We start from the raw sequence: 25,803 nt of genomic DNA on the forward strand, positions 1-25,803 counted from the left end.
GTTGAGTGTACTCAACTAGTTATTTGTCAAATAATTCTCGTTATTTTACCGTTTGTAAAATTGTTTTTCTGCTTCAATTCAGTCTTAATGTTCATAGTGAGTTAAGTAGCTTTCTATACATGTTTAGTTTGAATCCAAGTGTTTTAGTAGTGTCTTTTGAAAGAAAAAAAACACACTTAACCATTGATTCATTACACTTCAAACCCCTTCAGGATGTGTACTGTATTCATCCCTCTACTGTTTGTGTTCTCAGTTTGCCCACAGTGGTTCAAATGAACAGCTGGTGTTCAGTTGGAGATGCAGCAGAGATTAAGGACATCTGATTGAAAATATGTACTTTCATTTAAAAATGAACACGCCGACAGTGACAGCAGTTAGCTGTGACAAAGTCCCCTCGGTTTCTCCTCTGAACAACCTGGCACAATCTCAATAGGTTTCTATCCAAGTACCCCCTGACCAGCACACACATTTTGAGTAAAAAATCTCACATACAAAAAATCTCACAGTATGAATGTTCAGATGGTAAATGAATGAACAACAGTCCAAAGTCCTTGTTTACTTGCAGTATGCAGGGTATTTTTTACCTCCCTGTGCCTTATTACTTTCTATTAGCAATAGAAAGTAATAAGGCGTGGGCTCTTTAATGTCTTGTAGGCTGAAAACCTCCTGACAGTAACACAATCCCCTTTTTTCCTTTTGAGTCAGTCCATCTCTGCACCACCTTTCCCTTTTCTTTTTTGGCTTTCCATCATCAGACTCACACACTCTGTCAACATAGATTTCCAAACGTGACAAAGAAAAAAAGAGGTGTTCGATGGCTTTACGTCATAGGCCGACCAGGGCTATGCCATTTTTGGGGGGAGGGGGGGGGTAGGGGGTGCAGGTGGTGGGCGCTCACTGATCCCCCTATATTTCTGAAAATCCTAGACATGGTTGTGACCATTAGTGCTTTCTGATTAGCCTGTGTTTGTATTGAAATAAGAGGCTGCTGCGGCCCTCCGTAAGGATTGAGCAGATGCTGCACAGTTTGACCACTGGGCGCCGCGGCACTGGGCGCCGCGGCACCGGGCAGCGTGGCCGGGCAGCTCAGCCGGCAGTGCGGCTCGGTCACGTGCGGCAGCGTTATTTGCAATGTTTAACTATTATCAGACCGGCACTCGCGGCCTCGAAACATTACCGGCCCACTTGGCCTTTGGAATTAAAATAAATGTTTTTTTCCAGTTAGCCTAACAGCTGGTTTGATTAGCATTGAGAGATGATCTTATGTAAAGTACCCCATGCCAATCTCTAGGTATGGTGAAGGCTATGTAATAATGTGAGTCCAATCTGGCCCACTGACAGAGGAAGAGGTTTTGGGACAGGATAAAGGTGTAGAGTGCTCACATGGGTGCTGATGGTGTCCTGCAGCGCTCTGTACCAGTCGCTGACAACGTCGTCTTTGTCTGACTGGATCAGCAGCTCTGTGCCCTGCCGAGTCTTTACCTGCAGCCAGGACAGAGACACAAAGGAATCAATAGAAGAAGAATCACAAGTATCTTTAATATGGAGTGTTTTGGAATTTAACGCCTCAAAGAGCCCCTATTATACTCATTTTCAGCATCATATTTGTACTCTAGGGGGTCTCCTAGAATAGGTTTACATGTTTTGCTTTTTAAAAAAAATTAGTTTCTCATACTGCCCATTGCTGCAGAGCCTCCACCTGAAACGGTCTGTCTGAGATCTTGGCCCGCCTTCCTGAATAGTCTGATTGGTCAGCTGGCCCGCTCTGTTGTGATTGGTCAACTAAATTCAAACAAGCCACTGGGCGGGTTGCGCTTGCTCAGGCAGCACCTATGGGCAGCACGTATGAAAAACAGGGCTGGCTTTCTTAAACAGTGACATCACTATTGGAGGAATTGGGGGCGAGGTGTTTCAGGCAGTGTGGAAAAAGTGCTGTCCGTGGGAGAGAGAGCTCCATTTGGAGTGTAATGTGATTTTGTAATTCATACATCTATTACGTACATAAACAACTATATAACACACTCACAGACAGGAAAAATCAAAAAAAGCAAATAGGGGCTCTTTAAAATGTTGGAAAGGTGTTGTAGTCTCGCATTGCCAGACCTTCCTCAACAGCGCTGCAGAGGAGGGTCTGGGTGGATTTTTTATTTGGGTTTGTGCTTTTTTTCAATTATTTCTTTGAAAAAAACAAATACAGATTGAAAACAAGCCCGATATGTCTCCCACCTCTACAACGTGCTTCTTGCTGGACTTGTCCTTGGAAGCCCATTCCACCGAGCCGCCGCGCAGATCCACGGTGAACTCTGGTTTGGACTGAGGGCCTCCGAACTGGACAGAGAGAGGAAACGGGTCAAAGGAGGGCAGATGAACACACAGCAGGGCCTGTTCATATACTGTAGGACTGCAGTGTTCAACCATGCAACAATCTGTGTAGAGGAGAACAATTATGCTGCTTTGACAATGTACAGATTAAGACTCAAAGTCTGGATTCCCCTTTCTGATCAACTTTTTAACTTCCAACTAAAATTTAACAATCAGTGTGATACGATAGTATCGGTATCGGCCGCAAGTCCAGGTATAGGTAAGCAAAAATTATCGGACCATCTCTAATAACACAGTAATTTTTGGCCCATGCCAGTGACTAATGACACACAGAGGGGTGGGGGTCGTGACAGACAGGAGGGAGGTGGCATGCAGAGGAGGAGGAGGAAGAGGAGGAGGAGAGAGAAGCACACCAAGGAAGGAGGAAGCACATACAGAGGAGGCTCTGACCAGCCCAGAGCAGCCATAAGAGACGGCAGGACGTTTCCTAGCAGACGGCCTCCAGTTACTCAACAGTGAGAGGAGAAATTCAGGGAAGGAGTCCCTGTGGTAGTATGGCTGCATGGAGGGATGGAACGGGGATGGAGACAAGGAAGATGGGGGGTGAAGCCAAAGGTAGAGAGGTGGAGGCATGGAAAGAGACAGAAAAGGAAACATCTAGAAAGAGAGAAAAATTCAACCCAAACTCCCATCCAGTGACCTGACAAACCAATGTGGGGTCAACTTTAGGCACTGTATAGGCAAGGGCAGAAAAACTGAACCCCTGCAGCATAAATAAAAAAAATAAAAAAGGCACAGCTGTACATCTCATCGTGTGAATGAACAGTTACTATATTGTCTAGGCAGGATCTTGCTGTGTTGGTATGGAGAAGGTAAAAGGGGCTCTGTCACTAACCCAGCTGGTCCCGCCTCCTTGGCCTTTGGCAAATAGCAGCGTGGATCCTTGGAGCACTGTCCAGGAAGAAGTCCAGTTCTTCCTGCAGAAGAGTTCACAAACTGTGTAAGTACACAAAGTGAAGCCGCAGAGGCCCTTCCCACTATTCAGCATTACAATTTTACAAACAGTACAAAAACATTTTTTATGTTCCTCAAAGGAGGTATTGTAAAAAGCTCCATGTGTTATTGGCACTGAAACTGAGGTGTACCTAATTTTCAAAAGCAGTGGAGCCGTTCAACAGGAACGGAATTACTTTTATCGCTCCAGAAAATGTGAAAATAAAGATTTTTCACAATCATGGAACAATGCTGACATAATGCTTAGTGATAATGTTTTTTTCTTATAAAAACAAAACCGGAATCCACTCATACATTTGCTCCATAGGGCTACTAGAGGTCAAAATCTTCCCAGGAAACCTTTAAAACGTACTGCATGTTATAATACAGTAGAACTCTGATTCTAGTTTTAGTCCGGGCTACTCACCGTACTTTCTTGCCGTGCTCGGTGATCTTTGTCACATTCAGAACGCCGCACTTTTCAGACGGCTGGAGAGATGAAAAAAAAAAAAAAAAGACATTAGGACACACTCTAAAGAAGCAACTTATACACATCAATCACTATGAGTCACTCCATTGTAAAACACCACCACTAAATATCACGCCACCAGAAGTCACTGCCTTCAGCATAAAGGAAAGACGTTCCCGCTCAAAAAAGGCAAGTGACTAAACACCAGAAAGTAGGGCGGGGCGATAGAAAATCAGATATCACGATATTCTTGACCAAATACCTCGATATCGAGGAGATATTCTAGGCTTGACAATTGGTGCTTTAACAAAATATCTTCACACTTAGATTTTAGATAAATAATCATCAGTAATGTGGACATAATGTCTAAGTGGGGAAAAGGCAAATAATAGAACAGCTACAACAGTCAGGTAAGTTCAGAAAAGTACATCACTTTACTGTAATGCAGCCTTTAAAGCCAGGAAAAGACACCACTTATGTCACGCCAAAATGTGAGACGATATATAGTTTCATATCACGATATTGATATAATATCGATATATTGCCCAGCCCTACCAGAAAGTGCACCGAGACATCAGATTTAAATAAATTAGAAATACCTGAAGGGAAAACCAGAGATTCTTAGCAAAAATATTTGTGCAGCATTTAGCTGGCGATGTTTTTGATTCAGGTCTTGACCCGCAGGCCAATTTTTGGGGCGACACAGACAATAAAACGCACCCAGTAACAAACCCAACAACTTGTGCTTAAGTCCAGTCCAAGCAATTCCTCGGTAACATTGCCCATCAGCACTGCTCGTTAACAGGGATTCTACACAGGCTCAAGTTCAAATTGACTCTCTTACTGTACCTTTAGTTCTGCTGTATAACACTTAAAGGGGAAAAAAATCCCTCACTCTGCTCTGCTATAGCATCACCGTTTATTTACAGAAAACTAACGTTTTGAAGGTCTGGAGGGACCGAAACGTTAGTTTTCTGTAAATAAACAGAGAGCAGAGTACGGGATTTTTTACGTTGTTCCAAGTTGATGATATTTTCCAACGCAAAATGGACAGCAGAATTTTTTGGATGTGTGAATTGTTTCTTCAAAAAAGCTTACTGCTGTATAACATTTAAAATAGACGTTACTGTACCAAATATCTGAATATGTCAGATGACAAAAGTAATTGCACACACACACACACACACACACACACACACACACACACCCTTTTCTTTACTTATTTCCAGATTTCCCATACCTGTGTAGAAACCCTGCAATAAGCTGCCTTTTCTACCGTGTATGGTGACTGGCTACAATCAGAGAGCAAGCTAAACCCCCGCAGCAGGACAGAGCCTGGTGGTGGGCGAGTACTAACAGAGGTGGGGGGCTTGGGAGACGAAGGGCAGGAGTCAGAGTCGGGGGAGGGGGGCTTGGGGCCCAGTGGTGTGTCCTAGTGAGGAGACAGGGATGGAAAAACACACTGTCACATAGGCTGACAACAGAAGGTTAATGAGAAGAAGATGAGAGGTTAAGAAGACAGACAGCTGAGTGTGACAGAGTGAAATTAGCAGTGAGATCATAGTTCTGCAAAGTAAGTCGAGTACCTACGGAAGCCCTGAGAGGCAAGTACGGAGAAAAAAAATCTGGTAATCTAGTCTGCTCTTAACTATTTTCGTTTTTATTACTTCAGAAAAGGTAAAAACTTTTTTTTATCCTTTGGCAGGTGATTTTTATGGAGCCCCGGAGGGGACATGGAGGAAAAAAAAAAAAAAAAAAAAAAAGACACTTTTGTGAGATCTGGAGTTTTATTTGCGATACTGCGAGTTTCATTTGTGAGATCTCGACTTTGTTTTGCGAGATATCAAGAGATTTTGCAAGCTAACCGTACTAGCTAGCTAGCACGACATAACGATTACATCTCCTTGGTTGTCTAAATACATCCATTGTTTATTTTGATAAGCATTACTAATTCATACATGCCAACGTGAAGTGTCATAATGAACATTGTCGTTGACTGTCAACATCAATGACTGCAGGCTAACCTTAGTAGCTAGCTAGTAGCACGACATAATGATTACATCGCCTTGGTTCTCTAAATACATCATACATCCAACAGTCAATGAAACGGCAAGTTTGTGAGTTCGCCACGTGTACCAGGGATGTATTACGAGAACGAACTATACTTGTAAGAGACACGAGAGAGAAGCTCATGAACGCGCATGTTGCTACGACAACACAAACTGGTGCAAGTGCAACGTGACGTCATGGGCCAGTCAACAGTCAACAAGCTCCGTGGCTTTTGAGCACTCTCACTGGAACGAACGGGGCTTTGCGCCGAACGCTGTATCCAATTCTCTTCATACATCCACGCTTCTCATACGCATTGCCATTGTTGGAGTTGCGAGATCTCGCAAATGAAACTCAAGATATTACAAATAAAGCTCGAGATCTCGCGAAACAAAGTCAAGATCTCGTAAAAGTGTTTGTCCCCAGTACATGTTCTTTCTTTCATCCATGTCCCCTCCGGGGCTCCGTAGATTTTTGTTGTCGTTGGGATCATTTTTTAAGCGTTTGTTGTTCTATTACTCATTTAGGGGCTGAAGTGCACCACTAACCTGTGATCTAAATGGGACTAAAAGCATTTTTTTTTCATGTTTTCTTCCAGGCGGGTTTTAATTTATCCGTGCACTCTAAACACCAGAAACATCCTATGTTGTATATTCTGTGTTAGAATGGTATGTAACATTACAGTCACGTCTTTCTTTTGGCTAGAAATGGATTTTAAATTTGGCGCTAAAACATGGGGCAGGGTGCACTTTAGCCTCTTGTGGCTGAAATTAGCAACACTTGATTCTGACAACAAACAAAAAAGATCACCAAACCAGACCCAACTATTTTTTTTTTTAAAGGAACTTAGAAAGATTATCTTGGCAAAACAAAGCCTTTTTTTCTCCACCTGTTCTTAAGTCATAAACACAGGAGAGAACACAAATCTGGGTCAGACTTAGAAAATGGATCACCAGAAAATGTTTTCTCACCTGCATCTCAGGGCTTCCATAAGTACCTGTGTGATGTCCCGGAGGCCCGGATGGATTATTAATTAGAAGTGGAGGCAGGTATTTATCACAGTGCCCATTGTGGTTTAACCCTCAAACAGTTCATCAAATTCGTGATTGAGTGCTCGGTGTCTTGGTGCAATGATTCAAATGAACAATCAACTCAGGCGAAAACGCATTTGACATGAAGAATGCTGATGTAATTATTAGTCCCGCTGTGTGATTATTATCATGCAAGAAGATTTGTCTGCTTGGATTAAGGGACGAGCCCCTGATTGGTCGGTGCGGCGGGCTACTGACTTGTTGTTTGTACGGGTGTAGTCGCGCCGAGCCTGCGCGGAAACGCCTGGTTTTTAACAGCCGCTGCAAAGCAACCAGTCTACAACTGAAACTCTGGTAATAATACATCTCACCAGTGAACACATCTGGTACCAGCTCCATATGGAACACACTCATGCTGTACAGTCCCTACATAAGCACAACTGGCAGGTGTTAAAAGAAATGGTTTAATAACATTTACTGTTCTCTGGACATTTTCACTGGAGATTGTTTTTGCCAGCAGTGAAATAAGGTATTTAAAGTAGCCTGTAGTTTTACAGATTAGGGTGTCAGACCTTGTCGTTAGGGTCTTGGACGTAGACGCTGTGTCTCCACTTGGTGAGGACGATGGGCTCCGCGTGTTTCCTGTCCAGGCTACGACTCTTCAGAGCATCCCCAGACGGCTGGGGAGGGGAGTGGTTGTACTGGAGGGAGGGGACAGGGAGTCGTTCGGTATCAGTATACTTTTATTCTACCTCATGCAAAAATATAACACAGAGGGCTTTTACCTGACTATAATAATCAGTTATTATCATTATAATCATTATAACTTTAATCTAAGTTATAACTGAATATGTGCAATTGATTCACGGGGGCAAGGGGGGGGAGACGTGTCTAACTGCATAATTGGAAGGATTGTTACAGTCTCACCTTTGGCAGCTCCCATTCAGACCTGGAACCATCTGCACTGTAGTAATACGGTCGGCCCTGCTCATCGGCGTGTTTCAACCACTGGTGGTGAACACACAGACAAACGGGAGGAACACAAAACTCATTAGTGGGAGTCCTGACATTACCCAATAATATAAAACCTACTGACCAACAGACACACCTAAATGTTAGTGTTCTTTATCATATAAAAATGTTGCAACAGATCGTAGCGCTGTGGAAAGTCCTGCACTTTTTAAGTCTTCCTTTTTTATCTGCACGTGTGATTACAAGTATTTCTGGATGAATGGATGGATGAGTAAATGGCTTGAAGTGCGTTATGAGGGAAATCGCAGAAAACTTTCATCCTTTCTTGAGTAGTGGCAATCATTCTCATGCTGCATCGGATAAAGGAGGAAATTGACCAGAAATCCACCAAAAATCTACTCCCACATGCAATCCCAGAAATCCCCACGGTAGAGAGACAGCGGATCAGCCCTGTGCATCCGGTACCTTCTCATTAGTATAGTCGCTGATGTACAGCGTGTGGCCGTGCTCGTCCATCTCCTCCGACCAACCCCGCGGCGGCGAGCCGTACTGACTGTCTGACTGGCTAGAGTAGGTACTGAAGCAGGCGTCCTCCGACGACAGAGGCTGGAGTCCACCAATGGAGAGCGAGAGGAAGGGAAGGAAAGACGGCGAGAGTGAAAGAGGAGTGGTCTACCATTAGAGCAGAGAGGGGGGAGAGAGAGAGAGAGAGAGAGAGAGAGAGAGAGAGAAAAAAGAGGGCATCTTTCACCATGGAGTTACAGGGGAGGGAAAAAGACAGGCATGCAGCCAGAAGTAATAAATCATCAGAAACTGCCCAACACCACTTTATTACAATACAGAGAACCAGGAGGCCCATCAGAGAGCTAAAGATCCCTACTGTTCATGCTTGATTTTGGGGAATGTGGTGTAAATCTGAAGGTGGCTGACACAGAATAATTAAGTAACAAAAAAAATATAAATAAAATATATAAATAATAATAATTAAGTAACAGTGACTGCTTTTTGCCTGTAGGAGGCAGTGTGGTACAGCCATTAATGCAACCGACTCAAAACCAGAGGTGACTCCCAAAGGATTCGGCCTAATGTGACATTACACAAAGTGTGTGTGTTTACGTGAGCGTCGATTACAAAAATCGAATAAATCAAAACTGTAATAAGACTAAATAAAATGACTTTTCTCATTTTGCACGTTGTCACTTAGTTTAGGGGTAATAATAGGGGTAATTAAGTTATAGTAGGAGTCTGAATGAATGACATCTAAAAATGTAATTATAATTTAGAATAGAGGTCAAGGGCCAAGTTATAACTCTGTCAGAAGAGGTGTTCAAAAGGCAATGTCGGTTATGAACTTTGTCTAATACGTTCAGATAGTAAAGAAGATCTGGGTCACCCAATTAAGATGACCGTCACACCTGCTTTCTGTAGTGACTAACCAGTGTGAAATGACAAGGGCCCAAGAGCTTTGCAAACTCTCGACATTTCTCAAATTCCTACATCCTCCACTGTCATGTGTGGTACCTGTATAAGCAACGGTTTAATTTTGGTAGCTTTCTTATGATCTCTTGTACCAACGACTGACCTGTATCATTACATAGAGCCCCCATCCCTCCCCCCTCACTTTGATGACAGCATGTCGTCACACCTTTAAAGGGATACTTTGCAGATTTGAATCCATCTCTGTGTCGTCTTTGTGTGGCCAGTGTGTTTAGTTAAACGGTGTTTGGCTTCCTTTCCGTGGCGCCGGTGCACAGAGCTCAGGGCAGCAGCCCTCCGCTGCTCGGCTCAGCTGGGAGCCACACGCTGCACACACTGCCAACACTGCCATGACACAGAGCTACACGTGATAAGCGATTTGCTGTCCGCGCACCAATGGGTAGGGCGCAGTGCAGAGCGCAGCGCAGGTATTCGTCATCAAGGGTGGCAAGGAAGCTATTTCCCGTTGCTAGGTAATGACGTGCGGTTATCTCATTGGTTGCGCTTTCGAAAGGTCAGCAGCAACTAGGTCAAAATTGAAATAATTTGAACTTTGAGCGCAGTGTAAAGCGGGCAAATCCGAGCCAAAAGTGGTTTTGCCGCCTATAATGTGTAGGCGACTGTGGAGGTGTGGAGGGAGTGTGGGGAGGAGGTGGTGGCTCAGGTGAGCAGGCAGGGAGGGACTGATTGTTACAGCTGCAGCGAGTTGTCTGATCATGTTCTCCCTTTAAAGCAGTAGTGAGCCGGAGCAAGCTCTTGATGGCCGACTGTGAGAGAGGAGACGTGGACACTGTGTGGTGAGCTGGACAGCGCAAGTTTTGCCCTCGTGACCGAGAGCCTCGGGCCAAGTGGGAGCGAGGGAGCTCCAGACGGATTGTGGGACAAATTCATTGCTGATGCGATCATCAAATAAAGAGCTGTGGCAAATATTGTGTTTGTGGTTATCTGTGAACAGAGGTCTACAGCAGTGGAGCTGCTACAGCGACTTAGGGCTGTCCACTTGCAAAAAGTTTGCTTTTTTCGACCCAGTAGGTGACGCGTCATGTGAACTTCTCGTGTAATGTGTGTAGGTATGTGTGGGTTTCATTGGAGCCTCTGTACACGCACACGTACCTCTGAGTTTTCTCCTGCACTGTGGCTCTCTCCTCTGGAGCTCCCAGAGCTGCCGTCCCTGGCCCGGGGCGGCTTCCAGGTCCTCTCCTGGGTGCTGCGGTTGTAGTAGAAGTGCCTGCCTGTCGGGTCCTTGTAGGTCTCCCAGTCGCCCAGCACGTGGAGTGGGGAGCCGGAGGGAAAAGTGGGCAGGTTACTCGTGGTAATCTTCAACTCCTGGAGGTTGGTGTAGACAGGAGACTCGGAGCGGCCGTGGCCTGACGAAGATACCGTCTGATGGGGAGAGAAAAGAAACAGAGAAAGATGGAACTGTGAGTCATTTGAGAGTGGATTTAAGTCTATAATAAACTCAGGGAAAAGTTCCTCAACAGAGAGCGATGAAGAAATTCACAGCTTTCAGAGTATAAATCAACAGCTTCACAGCAAGCTGGCAGACACTAAAAGGCCTTAAAACACATCAAACACCCCTACCTCCACACTGGAAATGCCATGTCCCTACTGAGCACCACGTGGAGTCAATCACTTCATCTTTGCAGTGTTTGTGCTCAACATTGAGTGGCATTGGGGCATAAAGGAAGTGGCTGAAATGTCAAATGTCTGTAGTTAAAGCTGACATAGCAATTAATGACCACAGAGCAGAGCCCTGAATGAAGGAGAGGGGGAGGAACTGCTGTTGGTTTATAACTGAGAGTGGCAGTGACTATAGTCAGGTAGAAATAAGGAAGTAAAACTGACCATCAAGACGCATTGCTAGGACTGTTTGTCCAGGCTGATTCTTACATCTGCCAACAGAGAAAACTGTCAAGATCCTCAGAGAGAAACTCAAAGATATTTAATGATATGGGTAAATATGGATCCCTTTATTTGTATGATGATATGCATAATCACTTGTTTATCCAACTAATTTTGGGGTGTTAAAATTGTAGCTATGTAAATGACTATCTTAAGACACAGCTTAAAGGTCCAGCGTCTAACGTTTTTAGTTATTATCGAAATCTGTGTTGCCCGTTCACAAACTTGTCCTTTTTCATGAATATTTACCACCACATCAATTCCAAGTATTCCTATTGGCTTGAAATTTTACATTAGTGTTCGGATGAACTGGGGTAGACGCTCCATATTAATGCTCCATCTTGAAATACGTTAGCCAGTAAGGGACATACAGGACATACTGCTCCACCTTTCACGTTTTCTGTGTCACATGATAAACTCACAGCTGCTGCTAATGGGTATCGTAGCTTCCCGGCCCCGGCAAGTTTGAAGAAGGAAACATGAAGGACCATACGTATTCAAAATCCAAATTTCAGCAACATGAGTCTTCTTCTTCTTCGCTCCGAAAAAGCAAAAAGGAGATTGAAAAGAGCAAGAGAACGGCTTTTTGAAGCGTGAACGCTACCGTAGCTGTAATACATCCTTTGAACTGCGTGGCGAGAGAGTTTATTGCGAGATATGATCTCAATGCTAGATGGGACAAATTGCCACACATTGGACCTTTGAAACAGAATTTATAAATGAACAAGGAAAGTTCATATACAAGAAGATAGAAATCCCAACAGTTCTCTTGATACTGATAAATAATCATTATTTTCGTTATCTGCTAAATATTGTCTTGATTAATTGACTAGTGTGTAAAAAAACTGCTTTCCTGAAGCCCACGTTGATGCCCTTAAATTGCTTACGGTCCAAAACGAAAAAATATTCAGTTTACTATAATAAAAGACAATGCAACATGTCATAATACATGAGAAGCTAGAACCATCAAATGTTTACACATTTTTGCTTTTTAATCAAAATAGTTGCCAATTCTGTCAATTGACTGCTCGATTAAATAACAATATCATCTTGAATGATAAAAATGAATGCTTTCAGTGTAGATTGATAGCAAACCTTACAGTTCGTTCCTGTATCCAGTCAAAGAGCAACATTATCCACAGCTGAAGTACAACGTGGAAGAAAACGTTCTCTCAGGTCCAATTCAGGGGCTGGTTCAGATGAGTTTCAGTGGAGACATACGTTCACAAGAAGCTGTAGGATTCTCTCTGACCAGAATGAGTTTTCTGGCCAGGGTTTTATACAAGGTTACAGGATGCAACAGAATAACAACAGCTAAGAAGACATTCACCCACAAAACTACCTAAGTAGATTTGCATAGACCCAATATCGTCCACTCAAACTATTGAAAAGCGGTCCTTTGTTTAAACGAGGTGTGAATTCTGCTGAAACCTGCTTGGGCTCTAAACAAAAGGCCTCCCCTCACAGTGACCAAGTACAATGCTTTGTTTTAACAATAAGAAAGACAAAAGGCAATCAGACTTAATTAACACAGGAGACACTAAACGTTTGCTGATCAGAGAAAATAATTAAATCAGTGAGCAGGAAAGAGGATATCAGGATAAAAACTGAAACTTGTTTTCTTATACAACAGCCAGCGAGCTGCCTCGAATGACAGAGCATCCTTCTCCGAAGGCCGGAGCTGCCACTGATCCAGACAACGGGCTGCTTGTCATGATTATTTCATGCGGGCATTACAAAGACGCCGCTCGGCTGCAGAGCGACCGAGCCATAAATAATGACAGGGCCCCCGTGGCCTCCCAACACTGGCTCTGTGATGCTTTTATTGCACAGGGATCAATAGGGATGAAATTTGCAGGGCCCCGAGTACACAGCTGGAGGTAACCCCAGAGAATCCAATATTCAGTGGACTAGATGAAGACTGAGCAGTGTGCTGCTCAATACAGTGGCACCGCACAACAAAAATAAAGGTGGACGGTGCATATACTGTATTTTAACAGGGGTTTTCCTGCATAGAGGGATTTTTGGCGCCCCCCAAAGAGGTTTCAGCCAGCACCAGATGAAAATCACCAGTGCCAAAATAAATTGAGAATAAGAAAATAGCAATTCAAATCCTCTCCAAATGTGTTTAATAGCAATTTACCAAATGGCCGTTGAACAAGCAGGACATGAGCTGATGTTAACGGTAATATTATACAAATTGTAACCAGTTTTGTTAATTGGGGTTTCATTTAGTCAAGCATGATAGACATTTTTGTAAACGCATAGATTTCTGTCAAATAAAGTAACACAGACTCATTGCCTGTTTATTGTCATGCGTAGTCACCCACCAAAGGCTCATTCTGAGACAGGAAAAACCCTGTATGCATACTACGCATCACATCATTTTACCCAAGTTTCTTTCACCTGAAAAGACTTGAGAAGCCGGCATTTGACAGAAAATCAAGACAAAACAGGGAAACTTTCTTAGCAAGTTCTACCGTCAACGTGGTCTTCCAAAATAAGACTGCTTTCACCAGAAACGCTCTGTAATGCCATTGTGCAAAACAGTAAACTGCGATGCAAGGTGCAGCTCAAGAGTTAAGTTATGTTCAGTAAATGAAAAATGCATCAAATATTACCTCCGGCGATGAGCAACTAGTAAACACATCATCCTCTTCGTGTATTGAGATTGCTCGACAAAAGCTTCTCCTCAGACGGATCAGTGCCATCGTCCCTGCTAGATATTTGGATTTGTGCTCAGTGTTGACACTGCTCTGTGGTCTTCCTGTATAATGCTAAGGGGGAACATGTGACAAAGCACATGGATCTGTCAAAGGGGAAGTCCTGGTAGTCAATCAACCGTTAAAAAAAGCCAGTTAGGTCGCATCACACTTCCGTGGCAAAAACCACATTTTCCTCTAAAGACTGTTCTGAAATTAAACTTCACTTAAGTGGTAGGAAGCGCCACAAACGGTCCGCTAACATTTGAAAGAGGTGGTGTTTCCAGCAGAGCTACGGTGCACAGCAAATATTTTTACAACCGTACCGGTCACAGCATCATGTGGATTTTGCCGGGGTGGAAGACTTCCTTTGACACACTGAGCTCCTTACTCCTCTCTCTTTCCATCTGTGTGCATCCATGTCCCAGTAACGCTGGTTACTAACTTAGGGCGTTTTCACACATACCTCGTTTGGCCGAACCAAAATTGCAGGACCACGGCCCGGATCAAAAGACCAAATTTTTGTCCGATCAAAAGGAGGTGGTCTCGGTCCAGTACGTTTATAATGTGAAAGCGTTTTTTGGATGGTTCGGATTTTCGGACCAAATACAAGAAGCTCTGGCAGGCTCTCCTCATGTTACAAGACAGGGGAAGCTCCTTTAAGGAATAGCTCGGAGCTCAGTGTGTAGGCCACATGAGAGAGTGTGTGAAGGTGAATGTGCTCAGAGCAGACAGCTGTCGGCTATCAGAGCTGAGAATCCATCAGCAGTTTACTTGTTAAGTGGTAGTAGATGTACAGTGTAGGTTTCTGTTTGTCTCTGAATAAATGATGCAGAAAGAAAGTTCCCGTGTCTCGCTTCTCAACATCACAAAAAAAAAAAAAAAAAAAGGGCCAGTAGGGGAGAGCAGCAGTCAGTAGGAGAGAGCAGCAGTCAGTAGGAGAGAGTAGCAGTCAGTAGGAGAGAGCAGCAGTCAGTAGGAGAGAGTAGCAGTCAGTAGGAGAGAGCAGCAGTCAGTAGGAGAGAGTAGCAGTCAGTAGGAGAGAGTAGCAGTCAGTAGGAGAGAGCAGCAGTCAGTAGGAGAGAGTAGCAGTCAGTAGGAGAGAGCAGCAGTCAGTAGGGAGAGAGCAGCAGTCAGTAGGAGAGAGCAGCAGTCAGTAGGAGAGAGTAGCAGTCAGTATGAGAGAGTAGCAGTCAGGTTGAAAAACCTCCAACCCAGAGAGAAGAGACGAGAGGACGGGGAAGTATCTGGAGACGAGGCTCATGTAGCCTATGTGATGACGACAGGACGTAGTTTTGTCACGTTGAGATCTTTAGTGCGCTTCCATAACTGCAGTGTGAAACCAAAACTTACCGGATCAAATGTATACAATGTAACAAAAACATGAACCTTGGTTCGGACTTTCAGGTGTGACAACGCCCTTAGAGCTGGGAGCTTATTCCCCGGAGTTTTCCTTGGATTGGGGTGGCACCTGGATCGTGGTCCTGCTCTACACCCTGCACTGCTAGTCATAGTTCTATTATCTTTAGTGTTACTATAATCGCCACTGTTCATCATACCAACTGCTATAATTACTATTATAGATTGTATTTCCCCATATCTGTACACCTGTATCAGTGTCTCTGTGTCCCAGCTGGCAGCGGCAGATGGCCGCCCACCGAGGGTCAGGGTCTGTCCGAGGTTTCTGCCTAAAAGGAGGTTTTTCATCGCCACTGTCGCACCAAATGCTGGCTCGTGGGAAACTGTTGGGTCTTTGTAAGTTCTAGAGTGTGGTGAAAGTGTCCTGAAAAAAAAAAAAAAAAAAACTCCTGTTGTGATTAGACACTATAAATAAAATTGAATTGAAAATTGAATTGGATTTGATGGACGCAAGAAGAAAATCCATTTTATTCTTGGCTGCTCAGACGTACAGTAACATTAGGCAAGCTATCTTGCTATCTTTCAGCTGACCACTTTCATTCAAGGGAAAAGTTACAACAGAAAAAAAAAGTTTCCAGACACAGCTGGGTCTTATATACTTTAAAATGGAGAAGTGGCTTCATTGTCAGACTGAGGAAATGTTTATATCATTGGTTTTGAGATGGTTTTATAGGCCACAAGGTTGTGAAACCCTCTCAGTAGGAGCTTCATGGAAAGACTGTAACAACCAGTAAATCTGCAGTTAGGTCTTCCAATGGCAGCAGCATGGCTATGTCAAATAACGTAACTACAGGCTGCGCTGCCAGGTTGGCTCATTACAAATTCACAGGGTGTCTTCTTAACTCCCTTATAGCAACGTTATATTCCTGAGCAGCTGTTGCTCGACAGCTGCTGTGAACAGACTGACCACCTAATCAATACTGAGCTGCAGAACCACTGAGCCCCGGCGGAACATTAAGAGGCTGGCCTCTAACACCGAGGGAGCTGCTCTCTTTGAAATCACACTGTGCTTTAGTCCAGGTGTTCAAAAGTCTTACCTTGTACTTTAGAAGTGGCAGCACTTATTTTGAGCGTCCAGGGCTTCCAAAGTAAAAGTCTTGATCTTTTTGGCAATGTTCACACTTGGCGTCTTTTTTTTTTTTTTTTTTTTTTTAAGCTGCCAGCGTCTGTTTGACATTATAAGCCTATGGAGTAAACCGTGTTTTCAAAAAAGTCCAGAGCGCTTTTTCATTGGGCTTAAAATGATGTTGTGTGGGCTGCTTATGTGGAGTGAAAGTTTAAGATTAATCTTCACAGAAACCTGCTACATTCATCGGTTTAAACCCGTTTAATGTTAAATGAATTCAGCCACCGTGGCGGGGCATTTTATTCCCAAATTGCAATGACAAGGCATTCTGAATTTGCTACATTGCTCCATTCACTAGAAAAAAAAAAAAAAAGACATGGTGGCCGGGTTGAGCAGACACACGTCTAATTAGAGCGTTATGCCTCGACGCAGAGGTCCAGGGTTGGAATCCGACCTGTGATGATTTCCTGCATGTCTTCACCCCCTCTCTCTCTCTCTCCCTCCCCCTTTCTCACCAACTGTCCTGTCAAATTAAAAGTGGAAAAGCCTAAAAAAAATTAAAATAAAATAAGACCAGACCTCTCAGAAACAATGTTGAAACACTACAGTATATAAACTGTCAAGTGTTTTGGGGTCGACAAACGCTGACAGAAAATGAAGCATTGAAGCAATGACCATTTTGATAATCAGTTAATTAATTGTTTAAGTCATTTATCAAGAAAATATGTTACACATTTTCTGGTTTCAGCTCCTTAAATGTGAGAATTTGCTCCTTTTCGGTTTGCTTTTTTATTACAAGTTTTGGACTGTTTGTCGAACTACTCAAGCTATTTGAATAAATCATTTGGGCCTCTTTAAGAGGCATTTCTGACGCTTTTCTGGCATTTTGTAGAGTAGACGAGAAGTTTGGCCAAAAAAGCATATCTAAAAAAAAGCCTTTAATTAATTTGGCAAGATATTTAAATGTAGTGCCATTCATTTGATTGATTCATTTGTTGAAGACCTCAAACTGAATTGGTGTGACCGGTACAACCGGTAAGCCTCAAACACAGCAGAAGTCAGCTGCAACCCCAACCCCTACTGTACAGCCTGCAGTAGGAAGCCACGAGTCTGAGGGAACACTACGCTGCAGCAGCCAATAAACACTTCTGATTGCAGGCCGGCATACTCCGAATTTCCCGTTTCAGGCCAGAGCAGGAGTAAATGAGTAGAGAATAGGAAGGCACTCTGCCAGTTCCAGATAGGAGATCTGCCTAGGCTTATCTGTGGCGCCTGCAGCTCTGCAGCGGAATAATAATCAACGGGTCCAGTGGCCTTCAGCCGGAGATAAACCACATAAGAGCCAGAAAGAAGAGGAGATAGAGAGAGAAATGGGAGAAGACCGAGGCTACGGGCACTGATCACATCACAGCTCAAACTAGATGGAAATGGCTGCAGATGCTTTGGCATCACAGTCTATATTTAGACTAGCGTGGTGTGAGATTGAACACTGTGTTCGTGGTATGCAAAGCTGTTGTCCTGATTCACACAACTGCTGGGTTGCTTTTTCTAAAAGCAAAGCAAAGCTGGATCCTGTCACAGTTTTCAGTTGTGGTTTCAGTGGCTCCTTTCGGTGGCGTTGGGACATTTGGTCCAACTTCTGGTTTTTGGATTGCTTATTTTGTCTGACCGGTAAGTTTAAAAAAAACAGGAAGCTACTCAAATAACAATGATAAGAGACAGAGAAATGCAGCAAAGCTCTTTACCAATGTTTTGTAGTTAAAAAAAAAAAAAAAAAAAAAAAAAAAAGGACTTTATTTATATTTATCAAGAAATCATTTCAGGAATACCCCTGGCAATACCGGAGTTAATAAATAGGCCTACATGTATTATCATGTTTTTAACTGACTTATGTAGACTTGTTCACATTCAAACACGCAATGGGGAACATTAAAACTTTAAAAAAATGTATATATGTGGCTAGGGCTGCACAATATATTGTTTTTTTTAAATCGTGATCAAACTGGCGCATTAAAGACGTCGCGAAAGGCCGCAACACATCGGGAAAGACATTTTATGCGTTAGTTGAAAGAAAATATCAGTAGAGTACGGCATTTTAAAATGCAACAGGCATCCTTTTTTTTTAGTGGTGCCTTTTATGTTCAATTCAATGTTCAATTTCTTCAATAAAAGAATGTTGAAAATGATTTCTTTTCATTTCAGTTTGTTGTATTTTAGCAGAATACTGAAAGGCAGAACTGAGTGTACTTTAATATCTGTTTATTTATCACAGGTAATATCGCATTATTTCCTCATATCGTGCAGCCCTAATGACAACATGCATTCCTAAAACCTAAAGCGGTGTATTTATTCCAGTCAACATGTTGAAGTGTTGGGTCTTCTTCGGCTGATACGAAACTAATGAAATCACTCCAAATCTAAAACAGATTCTAAGTGGACTACAGCTTAAAAAAAATAAAAAATAACTTTCTCTGTTTTTTTGGCAACAGAAACACAGAGAGAATTCATCAGCGTCCTTTAGGTGGCAGCCTGACAACAAAGTTTGTGAAGTCTGAAAAAAGGGATTGGCCAGTTACAGAGGAGGAGGAGGAGGAGGAGGAGGGACTCCACGTGTCCCCCCACCCTCTCTCCTCCCCTTTTTCTGTTTAACACAGATGAACCTGCTCTGCTGCATACCTGCAGGGAACTGGACCACGCACACACTAAACATACACAAAGCGCGCACACACACACACACACACACACACGCACACTTTGAGTGCGTGGGTTAGACTGATACACAACGGTGCCAGTTTGCACATGTAAAAACAGGCTCACAAAAACAAACAATGAGAGCATCTAGCTCTTTTCTACTTCCTCGTCCATTCAGGCTTTAGTTTCACTGGTGCAAAGTGCCACTGCAGTGCTTTACATGCTACTGGTAGGGTACCAAATGGCATGCATTACATAACGTAAGTAGGAAATGTTTCTTAATATTTCCCTTTGGCAACACCCTCAATATAGCTCTTTCCTTTGCGTGTGAGACATGGGTATTATCTTATAGTCTGTCACTTTTTAATTCATTTAGGATTTGGACAACATTGCCATCAGGTACAACATTTGATCCATACACCTTACATGTCACAATTTGTCTGCAAAGGAAAGCCATCATCATTTTTGGCTTAATTCTTATTGAGGAAAAAGGTTTAATAATGCAGTACGCATTCAAAGTTATTGAGTGAGTGGATTTAACTTTCCCTTCTGGGAGAAATGTAGCTACAAAAACAGATTTGGTGCCTTGCTTTTGTTCATTTCTTAACGGTCATTTCTATATCAGATATGGTTTGGGATGGAAGTAGAGTATAGGTAGAAGAGTGAGCAGTGAAACCAGTCAGGAGTGTGACAGAGCCTGATCGAAACAGGAAGAAAGGAGGTTGTATGAAAGAGGAGTTGTGTACGTGGAAAACAGTCAGGCTGTTTTCCCGGATAAGATTTCATCATAGATACTCAATGGCTTTCCAACTTTGTACCAACAAATAGCTATTTTAATGTTAGTTTCCACACCTGTATTTGTTATGTCAAACTTAAGTCTGTCCTCATTTCAAATACGTTGCAGACATGATTGATGTCCCAAAAAAAACAAAAACTAAAACTTACATCTTAGCCACTGACTGAAAGTACGTTATGGCGAGAAGTCTCGTTGGGTCTGGTATGATGGAACTTAAATAGAGAATAGTAATAGAGAAGAAAAGCAAACCGCGCACAAACACAAAAAGGCCTTCAAACAGTGGCACCACCCAAGGCAATTGCGCAACTCCAGAGCAATTACATTCAGCAGTAGAAAGCAGTAGACAAAGCAACGCAGGGAAAGCGCTGTCGACAGCCTGCGGTGAGTTAGAGCCTCGAGTGACCTCATGAAGCTCAGAGTCAGGAAGCAGTCACCACGGGACACTACGGGTGGGCGTCCTTTTGGTTTATTCCTATACCCGTGCTAAAACAATACTTTTTAAACGGTGCAGGTGCCTAAACCGATACTTAAAGATCCCATGACATGGGGCTCTTTGGATGCTTTTATATAGACCTTAGTGGTCGTCTAATACTTTATCTGAAGTCTCTTTTATATAGACCTTAGTGGTCCCCTAATACTGTATCTGAAGTCTCTTTTATATAGACCTTAATGGTCCCCTAATACTGTATCTGAAGTCTCTTTTATATAGACCTTAGTGGTCCCCTAATACTGTATCTGAAGTCTCTTTCCCGAAATCCAGCCTTGGTGCAGAATTACAGCCACTAGAGCCAGTCCCACAATGATCTTTCCTTAGGATGTGCCATTTCTGTGTCTGTAGCTATTGAGGAGGAGAGAGGGGGGGGCAAGGTGGAGGGTGGGGGTGTGGCCTTGACCAACTGCCACTTTGCTCGTATGAAAGCCATGATGTCTCTCTCTCATGGGTGGGCCAATTTCTCTGGGCGGCCAAAGCAGAGAAATGGGAGGTAACCTTTCTCCTTATGACCTCATAAGGAGAAGATTCCTGATTGGCCCACCTGAGCTTTCATTTTCTCAAAGGCAGAGCAGGATACCCAGGGCTCGGTTTACACCTATCACCATTTCTAGCCACTGGGGGACCATAGGAAGGCTGGGGGAATAAATATTAATGTTAAAAAACCTTTAAATCCATAAAGATAAAGAAGAGCACAAAATGTCGGCAACATTAAAGAACAGCTCGTTTATTGCTAAGGCCATATGGTCAGAATAAAATGATTAAAAATTTAATAACGCCAACTTATAACAATAACTAATTTCCAAGCTCTCTCACACTACACCGCTACCCCGCTCTTTTCAGTGGTTACCAGTTGCTGCCCGCATCCGCTTTAAGTCACTGGTACTTACATACAGGGTCATGAACGGATCAGGCCCAGCTTACATCCAGGACATGGTCAAACCATATACCCAGTGTTTCCTCTAGGTTGATTTTGAAGTGGCGGCCTGCCAGGGCAAAATGTCTGCCACCACGGTATCAGAAATAGGGCAGACGCACAATGTAGTCGCAGTTGCCTTTAAAATGATCCTGCCGACATAATGCACCCCCCCGTTGGCTGCTGCTCACATTGCAATGTAACAACAAGTAGAACTATTCAGAGGTTATTGGGCCCAGTTTAACTCCACATACTGTTGCGTTGATGGAGTTTATTGTCAAAAAACGCTTTCTTCCGAGTCAACTATTAAACAAACAGCTCCACCATAAACGTCACAGCGTTGGGTCCGCTCTAATTGGTTCAACTTGTCCATTCTGTTGTAGATGTTAAGTACCCTATAGTTCCTCAAAAAATACAGTTCTACCACAACTGAAAATATGCCTCATTGTGTGTGAATAGAGGTGAATAAATATATTTGTTTGCGGCTAGCAGTAGGTTAGCCCCCACTGCTAAAAAGAAATCCTAAAGGAAACACTGCTATACCCCAACCCGCCTTCTCCGCTCTGCATCAGCCAACCTGCTTGCTGCCCCCTCACAGCGAGGGACAACTAATCATTCGACGAAATCCCGACTGTTGGCTGTCCTGGCTCCTAAATGGTGGAATGAGCTCCCTATTGACTAGTATCAGGACAGCCGAAAGCCTATGCATATTCGGCCGAAGGCTAAAAACTGGCTGCACCTCCATCCATCCATCCATCTTCGTCCGCTTATCCGGTGTCGGGTCGCGGGGGGAGAAGCTCCAGCAGGGGAACCAAAACTTCCCTTTCCCGAGCAACATTAACCAGCTCCGACTGGGGGATCCCGAGGCGTTCCCAGGCCAGGTTGGAGATATAATCCCTCCACCTAGTCCTGGGTCTTCCCCGAGGCCTCCTCCCAGCTGGACGTGCCTGGAACACCTCCCTAGGGAGGCGCCCAGGGGGCATCCTTACCAGATGCCCGAACCACCTCAACTGGCTCCTTTTGATGCGAAGGAGCAGCGGCTCTACTCCGAGCTCCTCACGGATGACTGAGCTTCTCACCCTATCTCTAAGGGAGACGGGGCTGCACCTCGGATATAAAAATAAATAAATAAAAATAAATGATATATATGTTATATATGTTGTCTGGAGTTTGCACCTTCAGGGTTGAAAGCACTTCATTAGAAGTCGCTTTGGATAAGGACACGTAATGTAACCTAACATAACGTAATGTCATTTTCTGTCAATTGAGAGAATCGGATCAGCAGCTCATCATGGTCATCAGTATTAAATTGATTGTGGATTACTAAATCCATGATATCAAGTACACCAACTTGCCTGTGGCTGAGAATAAACCTATTTAGGTAGTTAACCCTTTAGGTCGAGTGGGTGTTTGGTACAGCTTTTGCCTCTTTGTATTATACCTGATATTTTGAGACATATGCAATAACATCCGTTTGAAGTGCATTTCGGAAAAGGGGAAAAACCAAAAGTTGTGCCGTTCTTTGAGGGTGCACCCGGTTACAGATCAGAGAGAATAGCTGTGCGCTGCCCTGTTTCACATAATCCCGCCTGAGAGAAGCATCCCTGAAGTCTGTCAGAGAAGTGGGTCTATCTAGCTCTGATCTACTCGTGTTTCTACACGAGCTGCAAATGGGTCAAATGTAAGAAACAGCAGGAGGGCGAGAACGTAACGGAGAAAGAGGTGCAGGAAGGAAGAAGGCAGAGAAGCTGCTCTGAGATGTTCGCCATATTATCCTGGCAACATACTGTCAAAAGACCCTCGGAATTCAACACAGTGTAAACGTTGGGGTTATGGGTCAAGTTTATGAACATGGCAGTTAAGTCTTCATTCATATAGATAGTCTGTATGAATAGAGTTCATACATAATGGTATATACTGTAAACATATCAAAGATTTGCTTATGGGTCATTGAGACTTATTGTCAAACATTTAGAGTTATTTGTGATGCAGCATGGTCTGATTGGGTTTGGACAGAACATCCATGAGAAGAAAAATACACAACTAGTAACTAACTAGAACCATAACTGGTAACTCTACTGCTGCTGGTCTCCCAGGTTCTAGTTTTAAATAGTCTAATAGCAGAAGTTGTTCCAACATTTAATTCAACCCAATTAACCGACCAGGCCACAACCATGCTGAAGCTCCATGTGTGTGGGTGTTCGGACCAAAAACAGGCCGGTATTTTAAAAAAAGCAGGCTGAGTGGAGGTGGCATGTTGTTTCAGGTACCACTGAGACAATTAAGTACAATCCAGGAAGTCCAGTTGGTGTAATAAATCCATCAGTTTGAAGGTTTAAACTTCTGTGCAGTGTTCCAGCATAGTATTATGTGGAAAGATTGTCCTGAGCTGGAAAGTTGGCACAGCTGCCATTATTTTATCCCTCATTTCAATGGGGAGGTTAACAGTAAAAATGTGGTGGTCATGCTACAAAGTACTGTAAATCTAGGGGCGTTGGCCAACGCAGCCCGTTGCCAGATCAAGTTGCTCTGCAGTGTTGCAATGAGTTGAGCCAGGTTGTACTTTTCTTGCTGGAACTCATTCAAAGGAATGAGGGGGCTGGTTTTCATGCAGGAGGACAGTTGGTCTGATATCCCTAAATATTGGAACAAACAAAATAAGAATGGGTAACACTTTAGTTGATGGTATCTACATAACAGTGACATGATACCGTCATGAACACATGACACTGTCATGACACATGAACCCTAACCCAACCCTAACATAACTTATCATGACAATAACTGAATGACACGTACTAAAAGAAGCGTTATGTTATAAACGTTTGACTTGTTTATAATGTTTATGACACGTTCATGACAGGGTCATGTCACTCTTATGTAGATACCTTCAAGTAAAGTGTAACCTAGAAATGTCTTGAAGCAGTATGTCACATCTGTGTGTGTGTGTGTTTGTGTGTGTGTGTGTGTGTGTGTGTGTGTGTGTGTGTGTGTGTGTGTGTGTATATGTAGGTACTTATGTAAGAGGGTAGTAGGGGGACAGATGCGGCCACTGCTCAGGACCCATAATGCAATGGGATGTGACTTAGAAAGATGCATGCCGTGTGTGGCATTCTACTCCAATTTGGGCTCCGGAGAGTTTGAAGTGGTTATCTAATGCGGAAACATTTAGCCCTGTTGCTGTAGGTAGAATAAACATCTTTAAAAATGGCCCGTTTGTCAGTGGCTAAGATAAGAAAAAGTTTTCACTAAGCCCAAAATGGAAGAATTAAATCCTTTTGTACAAGTCAAAGCAACAGAGGCATCCAAAATGATAAAGATAAGCTTTTCTCCTTCACAATAGAAAAGCCTCAGACCCAGCTGGGGATTAGCCCATCTGCTGCCATTTTGGTTGCATCCCCTTAGAAACAAATGGCCAACCGCATCACAACAGGCGCGGACATCATCTAAATCCCCAGTGATGAGAGGTTTACACCCCCACGCCCGTTATCTCAACCCAGGAGGATGAAGATATGAACTCCTGCTACTCAGTCTCAGCATCCTCCTGGAGACCTGTGCACCGGTCATACCTGAATCGGTTCATCCTGTGGCCCTACACGCGTTTTGAGGTATATAGAGTGCTTGGTGAAAGTCCTCAGCAGAAAAACCTTGTGTATTAGTGTCACTGCCTTTATTTAAACCGTCTAACTCAGCACACAAGCTCTGGGTTGTGAGATCCTCAACAAGAAAAAAACTGAAAAAAATACAATGAATTTTCCTCAAATATTTACCTTTTCTAATACTGCCATTTTACCTTGTCAGACCGCTGTAAAATATCAAAATGAAACAATGTGGTAAGGGAACAGCCCTCTTGGTTAGCTGCTCAAAGCTCATTGACTGGAGATGCACCGATTACAATTTCCAAGGCCGATTCCGATTTCTCATCGAGTCTGACCTGCCGATGCCGGTTTTAACCGGTTCCAATTTCAATTTTTTTTTAACCACTTTACAGCACGCAAATAGCTGACAGGTTAATTCACGAGGTTTCCTACATGTGCGTTCCGCGTGCACGGCGTTTATTTGCTAGCCTATATATAATTCCTATGCATTGTGTATGGTAGCCTTTACAATGTTATTTATTTACAGCATTTGACCGGCATAAAATCGACACATGTCACTCTATCACTGACACATACAACCTGTTATGGGGGGGGGTAGACCTTTTTCACGGCAGACATGTCGACATGTCATAGTAGGAAAAGCACAGGTGTATTCCAAACCATTACTGATGGCTGCATTCCACTTAGGAGAGGTCCTGGTATTGTGCATGCTGACTCACTGAAATATCTTACTGGGACACTTGATGGAACTTAGCCATCGTTAAGGTTATCAATCTCAGCTGGGCTTTTCCTACTATGACAAGTCAACATGTCTGCTGTGAAAAAGGTCCATTTAAGTGAGTTATAAAAAGGTCACAGGCCAAAAAAGGTTGCATAACAACAGGGACTGCTTGGTAATGTAGAAGATTGA

The 25,803-nt window shown here is 43.4% G+C and overlaps 1 protein-coding gene across 9 annotated transcripts in view; it reads right to left on the bottom strand.

The window, feature by feature from the left end:
* Positions 1 to 25,803, bottom strand: part of LOC114564881 (rho GTPase-activating protein 12) — an 84,414-nt gene that overhangs the window by 6,592 nt on the left and 52,019 nt on the right. For 3 of the 9 annotated variants that reach the window (XM_028592531.1, XM_028592528.1, XM_028592529.1), the window contains exons 3-11: positions 10,426 to 10,695; positions 8,302 to 8,508; positions 7,792 to 7,872; positions 7,437 to 7,565; positions 5,142 to 5,216; positions 3,743 to 3,804; positions 3,218 to 3,299; positions 2,227 to 2,328; positions 1,384 to 1,482 (exon numbers count right to left, since the gene is read on the bottom strand). In XM_028592531.1, the coding sequence (XP_028448332.1) occupies positions 1,384 to 1,482; positions 2,227 to 2,328; positions 3,218 to 3,299; positions 3,743 to 3,804; positions 5,142 to 5,216; positions 7,437 to 7,565; positions 7,792 to 7,872; positions 8,302 to 8,508; positions 10,426 to 10,695 (1,107 nt within the window). The remainder of the gene's footprint in view (positions 1 to 1,383; positions 1,483 to 2,226; positions 2,329 to 3,217; positions 3,300 to 3,742; positions 3,805 to 5,141; positions 5,217 to 7,436; positions 7,566 to 7,791; positions 7,873 to 8,301; positions 8,509 to 10,425; positions 10,696 to 25,803) is intronic. The other 6 variants (XM_028592532.1, XM_028592535.1, XM_028592534.1 and 3 more) reach the window with 6 other exon arrangements.

The sequence above is a fragment of the Perca flavescens genome, chromosome 12 (assembly GCF_004354835.1).
Source record: "Perca flavescens isolate YP-PL-M2 chromosome 12, PFLA_1.0, whole genome shotgun sequence".
Classification (NCBI taxonomy): Eukaryota; Metazoa; Chordata; class Actinopteri; order Perciformes; family Percidae; genus Perca; species Perca flavescens.